This window comes from Triticum urartu, chromosome 1, assembly GCF_003073215.2.
Source record: "Triticum urartu cultivar G1812 chromosome 1, Tu2.1, whole genome shotgun sequence".
In the NCBI taxonomy this organism is placed as follows: domain Eukaryota; kingdom Viridiplantae; phylum Streptophyta; class Magnoliopsida; order Poales; family Poaceae; genus Triticum; species Triticum urartu.
Window position 1 is genome coordinate 14,393,767 of NC_053022.1, and position 8,853 is coordinate 14,402,619.

Below are 8,853 nucleotides of genomic sequence, written 5' to 3' on the forward strand. Positions count from 1 at the left end.
ACATCTATTGGAACGTTAGCATCCCTGATAACATGCCGAACCAAGAAAGAGCGGAATACTTAAGACCTTTCCCTAATTTCATCAAAGATAGACGACCACAATTATTGACCTGTCCAGTGTGATGGATGCACCCAAGACATACGTATGTGTGGAAAGAGACGATGTACCAGTACTGTAATGGTGGTTCGTTTTGTCTCACGCAACACCCAATGGAAGGGGGATTTTCTCGGGTTCAAGGATTCACCGTGCATGCCGCTCTCTGTGTGCATGTAATAGCTGCACCACTACGTATATATGTTTCTTGGTTAATGTTTTAATCTCATAGTTTAGCTAGGCGATGCTTATGGACATGAAATGATAATTTGGACCAAAATCAAGCAGGTCAGCTTGCATCTATCAATCTCAAAGGCACCTTTCCTTCACTCAACTTGGTGAAGTTCTCTGGAGAGCAGGCACAGAGTGAAAATGTGGGACCAAAACATTTTGGACCCTTGCGCCGTCCTCCCGCGGGTAACTAGGGTTTCCCGGTGCCACCACCCCCTCCCTCCCCCTACCAGTGGCGGAGCCAGGTATATTGTCTGAGAGGGGGGTTGTTGCCCAAAACGACAATGAGTGTACTAGCAAAATAGTTTTTCATAGATTATACCACCATCCATTCATGATAGCAACTGTCTTATCTGGTTCTTGTTCGACCAAGTGAGGACCAGACCATCAACCAAATGATTTTATCCCGAACTCTTCCTCCCTTCCTTTAAAAAAATGCATTGCTGCAAGCTTCTTTTCAGTTTTAGCCATGATTATTTTATCAGAAGTCAAAACAAAACAAATATAAATTTGAAGAAAATACACTTCAATGCACTACCAATATTAGACAGGTAAGGGTGAGTTGGCGGGGTGGTGGGGGGGGGGGGGGGGGGGGGGGGGGGGGGGGGGGGGGGGGGGGTTACCATGAAATCTATCTTTGTTGTACTCCCTCCATTTCCTTATATATGGCCAGTATAAAAAATATAATAATGGAGTTCACAAAGAAGAAGTTTCCTAAGAAGAAAGAAAATGAAATAAAGCTAGAGCAAAGTCAAAATAATGATTTTTTCTAACAAAGAACGAATTAGTGGCTTTCATATTACCCCCTTGGTCCATAATGTAAGACGTTTTTTGACACCAGTGTAGTGTCAAAAAAGGTTTTACATTATGGGACCGAGGGAGTACCTTTTAAGAAGAAAGAAAATGAAACAAAAAAACTAAAACTAGATCAAAAATTGATCTTTGACTGAATAAATTAGAGGCAATGGTATTAACTTTGTTAGACGCAAAAATGAAAACAAATATAACCAAACGATGAAAAATTTGCAAATATTATACACAAATATTGCGCTTCTAAAATATGGAAGAATATGGATATAATAGTGGATTTTTCAAAGAAAAGAAGTTTTCTAAGAAAGAATGATTTAGTGATGGTGTATTACCGTTAGCTCGATCATTTGTTCAGCGCACGTCGTAGTTTCATTTTGGCGTCGGCAGCGCCGCTGTAGAACTAATTAGTTACTTATGTACTGGAAGTATAACTATATATGCATTATTAATCTACCTACTTACAGTTTGTTTCGCAAGTGTGATTCCTCGTATTAATTCAATGTACGTGAAATGATCGAGCATTTGCTTTCTACACTAAGAAAGTAGTATGTTTTCTCATTTCAGTGGCGTTGATGCAAGAGTCAACGCCTCAGATACCTCTAGCCATAGTTGTGTGGGCTTCGAAAGCAGACGCCGCTGTAATTTTTTTTTACAGTTGGCGATGGGTAAACAAGCCAACGCTGTTGGTATGATGTGACTTAGTGGCATTGTGATATTGTCAGACGCTGGTGCCTTTCTCGACGCCGCTGCTACTTTGACGAAATAGCACACCGGCGTCCGAAAATCCGTTTCTGACCCCGAGCTCAGATGCTCTTGAAATCAAGACCGATGGTTCGCATGTGGATCAGTGTTGCCCCATGTATTTCCCAGCCGTATATGCCCTTTCCTGGAACGTTGCAGCGACACATTCATTGCGATGGAGCGTCCAGCCGCCGTCGCGGGACAGATATGCAAGAGATGGCTCGGCACTGTTTCTGAGCCATCACGAGCCGTGCGGGTCGTTTAGCCAATCGAGTCCAGCCCGCTGGCCATAAATGCCAACCCACACTCCCCAACTCTCCACCCACTCATTCACAACCCGAAACAAACCACAACCCGATCGAGTCCTGAGCCATCCTCATCTCCATCTTCGGCTGCGACGCCATGTCTGCTACTCTGCTTCGTCTTCGAACTCACTCCCGATCCCAGCGGACTGGTTGCTGCAGCTCATGCCGTGCCCACTGTGCGGCGACGAGATTGAGACCAATGTTGCCAGGTCCGGCTCACAGGCCAGTCAGCATTTCTACAAGTGCATTCGTTACGATGTAAGTAGATCTGAGCTGAAATTGGTCTTCCCGATCTGTAGTTGTTCCTCATCTCAACACGCGTCAGATCTACCTGACATATTTTTCTCTCACAGTGCTGTTCCTCCTATTTTTCATAGGCTCGTCAGTGTCGTTTCTTCGAGTTCCAGCGGATGAAGCTGGCGTACGAAATAGTGAGCATGAAGGGCAACAAAGGGGACATACCAGAGTTCCTATACGACGTGATCATCGACTAAGGACTGTTGGAGAAGTTGACTTCAGTTTGGCAAGACCTTTTGGTGCTGACGTTGTGCTCCTATGACTTTGGTGATAGTAGGCTATCATGACGTTTTGCTTGACGTATGACACGGTCGCGAAGAATGCCTCTGCAAAGGGCAAACTGTTACTGTGTACTTAGATCTTCTCGGTAGACATATTAAGACCTAAGTTAATCTACAGTAGCGGTTGATACTATTTAAATTTGCTGAGCACAGTGTGCGCTATGTATATTTGGAACTGCTATGCCTAGGGTGGATATGCCATGGACCAACTAAGCTGAAAGCAAAGATGTGCTCTGTTTCCCTCTGGTAAAACCAAATTCCTAATACATTACGAAAAAGAAAGATACTTGGGCCGCAAAAAATTAATGTGGAACTCTCATTGCTCAATATATCTAGTAAAGAAAATGCAGTGCCTTGTTTTGGGCATGGATCGGTGCATAAGTAAAATGACAAACAGCAGCAGATGCACATGTGTTTATGAAAATAAAAATTTATATAGTGCAAATGTATTGGAAAATATGGCTTTGCAGAAGATAAACTATGTTCATCGGTTACTGGTGGCCGATGAGAAAAAGCTGGACAAACTGAAATGTAAGGCTAAGTTTGCATAGATGTGAGGATTCTGAACAACTCGCACTAAACATTCTAAATGAATAAAAAAATCTAATATTTAAGTGATGCTCTTTTATGAAGTCAGTTTTGGAGGCACAATATGAACAGGTCGTAATATGTGTTGTGAAAAAACGATAATGGTACAAGGGTGAAAGCTGATGCGACTTAAATAAAAGGTTCCACAACTTACTGGCATAATGATTTATCTGGTTCTACATCCTTGAATTTAAATACAGCCCTCGCATAAAGCATGGGGTTACGGTAAATAAGAAGGGAAAGGAAAAACATTCATGGATACATGTCGCGAGGGGTGGTTATCTACCACGGACAAGAAAGAATGTCACACGGCACTCATATCCTTAGGGGTGACTATATTTTCCCACTAAATGGACTAGCTGGAGTCAAGCCATGAGTCGCTGCTCGCTGGGTGCTAGTACCGTCCAGAGTGCATCGTGAGCCAACTTCGACGAGTTCCCCTGTAGTTTAAGGTACTCATGTAGTGCTTGTTTTTTGCTTGGTCGGCGTTGTACTGTATGTGATTTGATGTTGTTAGAGAGTTGAAATGCGTGAATCAGGTGTGACTAATAAAAAGAACACATAGCAATGAGTGTACTTAAAAAAATAAGTTCAGTATTCACCTTTGTTAGCGGGATCTTCAACTTAGAGCCGTCATAGTGCCTCACGACATGAAGCACGCAAGCTCCAGTTTCATCCCTTTTGGTTCGATAATTTATGCAAAAAAAAATGAATAAAAAATTAGTTCACTTGCAGATATCCGGGTAAAAACCTTATGTTTTATATGCTTGCTGTAAGCTTTGCGATTAGGAAAGTACTTAGTAGAAGTTTCTTCCGATACAACCAGGTACTTGGTCACCGACTGACCACCTTGCATAGGCCATCCAGCATAATACTCATTAAGGCACTGGAATAATGCATGGTGCAACTTCCAGGCAATCATTTCATGCTTATCTTTTGTTGCTTCGCTTGGGCCGTCACCTCTCATGAGGGGGTCGATGACATGGAGTTTCCTTGACATCATGTCCCACATCAGAAGTATCCACCCTTCTTCGAATGGAACTGGTAGAAAGAACTGTGCAAGAAAATCAAGCATAGCACAGGAATAAAAAATTAGGGGAGGTACTGATATCCTTTCCAACAAGCTGGTCCTGGATTGAAATGTTGGTGACATATTCATGGTCCGCTAATACAATCTTCTTGATTAGGATGGAAAAAACATGTGGGTATGAATATAAAAAAAAGAGGTGAGAATAAATTTACAGATTTTGGAGATATTGGAAGATGGAAAAACAAGTTCGCGCACTGTGATTACCGCGAATTCAGGCTCCATATTGTGTCTCCATTTCATGTATGGGCACTCTGAATTAGCTTCCTGGTCGGATTGAGTGTACCTTCTTATGATGATAGACGTGAGCTCGGGATCGAGTGATCGTGCCTCAAGGAGCTACTCACGCATAGCCGTCCCAGAAATACGAATGAGCTTCACGCACGCAGAAGTCTGATTGGTGCTGGGCACTCGCATCTGCACGACCTGCTGTTCTCGGCTTCTGGTTTTCCCTACATTGAGATCCGCAGCAAGTAAACGATTACGTCAGTTCGTGCTCCGCGAATGCTTTTACACAAATTATGTTTTCAGAAATATTTCTCCTGTCTTACCAAGCAACCACAGATGATTTCTTGCATCCATTTTGTTCTTTCAGCATTTAGACAGTTTTGCCGTATCTTAGTCCAAACCCGATCTCCCAAGAGTACATATTATAGAAATCATATGCCTCGCCCAAAGAATCGAAGCTAAGGCCTAGCTCTGGTCGTATCACGCTTTTGTCAGGCTGCTCTGGATACTTGCGCATGGAAAGCTCCAGTGCACTCATCCGGAATGGGCATGGGGCCCTGTCTGGCGGTGCACTGCCAAGGCGAAGACTGCATTTTGCCAGTTCACACATTCTTCAGAACTAAAATTACGGGCACTGTCTATACACCACACAAGATAAATTCAGGTTACTTATGAACGACTCCCTTAATCAGTGTTTTGTTCTTCCAGACCATAATGTCTAACATGCATATCAGTATTTTACAAATGCACGCGAGAAATAAAAAATACTGTATTTTTTGCCTCATACCGCTTAGTCCAGCCAGGCGCCTCTGGATTTACCCTGTCAATGGACTGTGCTGACCTCGTCAGAGAAGCACCACGTTGACGGCACGCCCCTACTGTCGCACCAGCATCTCCATCTCCCCCAACATTCTCAGCCATGGCAGACCCACCGTCTGAATCACGAGGTAATGTAGTAGAACCGGATCCAGATGCTCAAAGCTGTCGGCGAATTCCTCTCTTATGGGGAACCTGAGAGAACCGGTGGCCATAGCTGGAAGAAAACGATGGCTTGTAAGCTCGCTATCTCACAGTGTCATTGCTTACCGCAGGAAAATCAAACAAGGAAAAAACATAGATCTAATTTGATCCTAACCTGTCGACCGTTTCCAGCAGGAACTCCATGCCCGCATTGTCCATCCGAAGGTTCTCCGGCGACTACGCATGGGGCAGCGCGGCTCAGCTCGTACTATATCCGGTGCTTTCCCTACACTGAATCGGGGGCGGCGGCGAGTGGTTTCCAGAATGAGCGACACAAAGGGAGACAGGAAAATCCTTTTTCCTTTTCCGACCCACATCGGCATGTGTGGGTGGGGTGGTGCTACTGCTGCCCCGCTGCCCGACAAACATCTAAGACGTCAGCTTCCGACCTGGACCCATTATCTGATCCGATGCCCAGACAGAAAATGTGACGTCCTAGTCCATGGCCCAGCTTGTGCAGTGCCGTTGTCCGTCCAGCGCGCAACTGCGGACCCATGCGTTTGCTACTGTTTCGTAGGGTTTTCGCTCGTATCCGCGACTTACCGCGTCACGCGTCTGACATGCCAGCTGGATTTGTTCGCATCCCGAGTCAGATATGAACGAGAGAGATTTCAGGCTCAGATGAGCCCGAACTCCAAATCGCCACACTCACCGGCGCCCGAATTCTGTGCCGCGTCGCTGATTAACTATTTTTATAATGGTTTTCCTACATGTGATAGTATGCTCTATTGCCTTGGTGCAGCGGCCAGCGGGTATATACTTGCGAGGTGTCGGCTGTAATACTTTTGGAATCAGGCGCTTTGATTTCATCTGGCTTTTATGCGTGGCGTACAGCGCAACGTCCTGGGTTCGATCCCTTCCAGTTCTCATATTTTTTTCCCTCTTTCTTAATTTGACTCTTCCATACAACGACATGTGCCATCCGAGGTTTGCTACATCAACGGACCTTCACGGGCTTATTACGGGGTAGATTTGAAGTGGCAAATCATGATTGGATTAACGGCGAGGGTTGGCCTCACCTAGCTGAAAATGTGTGTGTGTGTATGGGGTGGGGGGGGGGGGGGGGGGGGGGGGGGGGGGGGGGGGGGGGGGGGGGAGTTTAGTTAGTTGGAAGGCTCCGTTGAATGCCCGTAGTAATCCCGTGCGTCTACCATTTTTGGGTGACACCCGCACATGTGGGCTGCATTATTTGCCGCGTAATTAGTTTGACTAGTCAACACAAATAAAATATGGAGCTTTACAGTGAGTCGATGACCGTATAATCATCAAAAAATCATATTTAGTAACCGTATTCTTGAATAGAGTGATCAAAGTCAGTAGACGAGATAAGTACAGTGACCGTTGATGCATTTTACTCAAGAAAAAAAATACTTAACCCCGAACATTCAATCAAGAAGAATTTTGAGCATAGAATATGCTCTTTATTTATTTCAGACGTAGTAAAAACGACAAGGAAGCATCAAACGGTCATTTCTTCTCTGCATCCATCTAGACCAAGATGCATGCAGAGGGAGCTCCGAACGAGGAGAGAAAAGTAAAGGCACAAGCATTATTCAGGCAAGCAACAACAGGACATGAGCCGCCGTGCAATCACGCCGCCGCTGTGCAGCGGCGCTCGCAGAAGTTGGTGATGCTATCTGCGCATTGGAAGCCAGCGGTGGACCTGACGCAGCTCTTGCAAGCCGTGTTGCACCTGGTCGGCGACACGTCCTGGCACCTGCACTGTGGCGGAATGGACTTGGTGCACACGCCGCACTTGTCGCAGCACGGCCACGGGCTCGCCCCTGCAGATAAGTAGCAACCCAGTGTCAATAAACTGCTACTCCCTCTGTTTTTAAATATAAGATTTTTTAGAGATTTCAATATAAACTACATACGGAGCAAAATGACTGAATTTACATCTAAAATACGTCTATATACATCCATATGTAGTTCATATAGACTGTTAGAATTAATCTTGATTATGTATCTGCATTTTATTTTCGTTTGCATGTAGCTTAGGGTGTAGCCCGTTGTAGTTCGGCAAGGTGTGCGTGCGATACGTACGAAGCCGGTGAGTTTCAGCACAGAGATGACAGGCGAGATGCCCGCGGAGCCGTGCGATGCGGTGAGTATGGCGAGATGCCGAGGGTGGCGTGAAGCTGCCGTGCAAGTGCTGAGGCCAACAGGGTGGACTAGTACTAGCCGAGGGAATTGGCGAGTCAGTTTAGTCAGCATGCATGCACTGTGGTTAGTTAGCTGCATAGAGTTCGCTTGGTGGAGGTAGTACCTGAGCTGAGTCAAGTTAGTTACCTGCATGCAGAATCATGTGGATCATGGAGAAATTAGTGGAGTAGTGGCTCTAGTGGTGGCGTGAAGTGCATGGCAGGAGTGCCTAAATCCTTGTGTACATATACTACTTTGAGATGAATGGAAAAGAAGGCCGCGAGGGCCAGCAGAAAAGATGTAGCCACCGTGTGCTCACCGAGGAAGTCTCTTTGGCAAAGTCATTGTTCCTCTTTCTTGGTGCTAGTGTGTGTGTGCGCGCTTATTCCCTGGTCATACTTGTTCTTTGTGTTTATGAGAGAAACAAAGAGAGTTGCGAGGTAGAAGAAGAGTGGTGCTGCGAGAGGCGGCGCCAACATAGAAATCTATAAAAAGACTTATATTTAGGAACGGGGAGTATAACTGATGACTTACTCGGCAAGGAGGAAAAGGGATGCCATTTTGTCACAAGGAAATGGATGAAAAGAAGCCAATTTGTTAGGGTGAAATGGATGGAGAAAGAAAGAAGAGTCCCTTACCTTGGCCATGTGCGAGGGGCAGAGCTGCGAGGACGGCGACGACGGCCAACGCGAGGAGCAGCACCTGAGGCCTCATGCTTGCAAGGATGGGACTGGTTTAATTTGGAGGGAGGGAGCTTGTGCTTTGGCTTGGCTATCTCAGACTGAGCGCGTATGCGTGCGGCCAAAGCCTTGATGAGATGGATATGAGATGCATGCCTTGTTACTTATAGGAGCCCAGGCGATAGCAAAAGCTACTAGTCATAGAGAAATGTCGTAGGAGAAGACTTATTGCTTGTCCTCTCATGTCATGTCGACGTCGGGACTTACCAACGCTTAGCGTGGATCACCTCTATTGACAATATTATCACGTGTGGATGGATTGGCTGTGAATTAGTGATAGATTGAAC

General features: G+C 45.5%; 1 protein-coding gene across 1 annotated transcript; it reads right to left on the reverse strand.

Moving 5' to 3' along the window:
• Positions 1 to 7,065: 7,065 nt before the first annotated feature.
• On the reverse strand, positions 7,066 to 8,631 carry LOC125537574 (Bowman-Birk type trypsin inhibitor-like). The gene is made up of 2 exons (XM_048700921.1): positions 8,465 to 8,631; positions 7,066 to 7,465 (listed from the first exon to the last, which is right to left on the reverse strand). The coding sequence occupies exons 1-2, from the start codon at positions 8,538 to 8,540 to the stop codon at positions 7,272 to 7,274; spliced, it is 270 nt and encodes an 89-aa protein (XP_048556878.1). The 5' UTR covers positions 8,541 to 8,631; the 3' UTR covers positions 7,066 to 7,271.
• Positions 8,632 to 8,853: the final 222 nt, after the last annotated feature.

Coding starts and splice junctions, on each gene's coding strand:
- LOC125537574 (XM_048700921.1), bottom strand. CDS start 8,540: ATGAGGCCTCAGGTGCTGCTCCTCGCGTTGGCCGTCGTCGCCGTCCTC. Junction 7,466..8,464: donor GCCCCTCGCACATGGCCAAG/GTAAGGGACTCT, acceptor ACTTATCTGCAG/GGGCGAGCCCGTGGCCGTGC.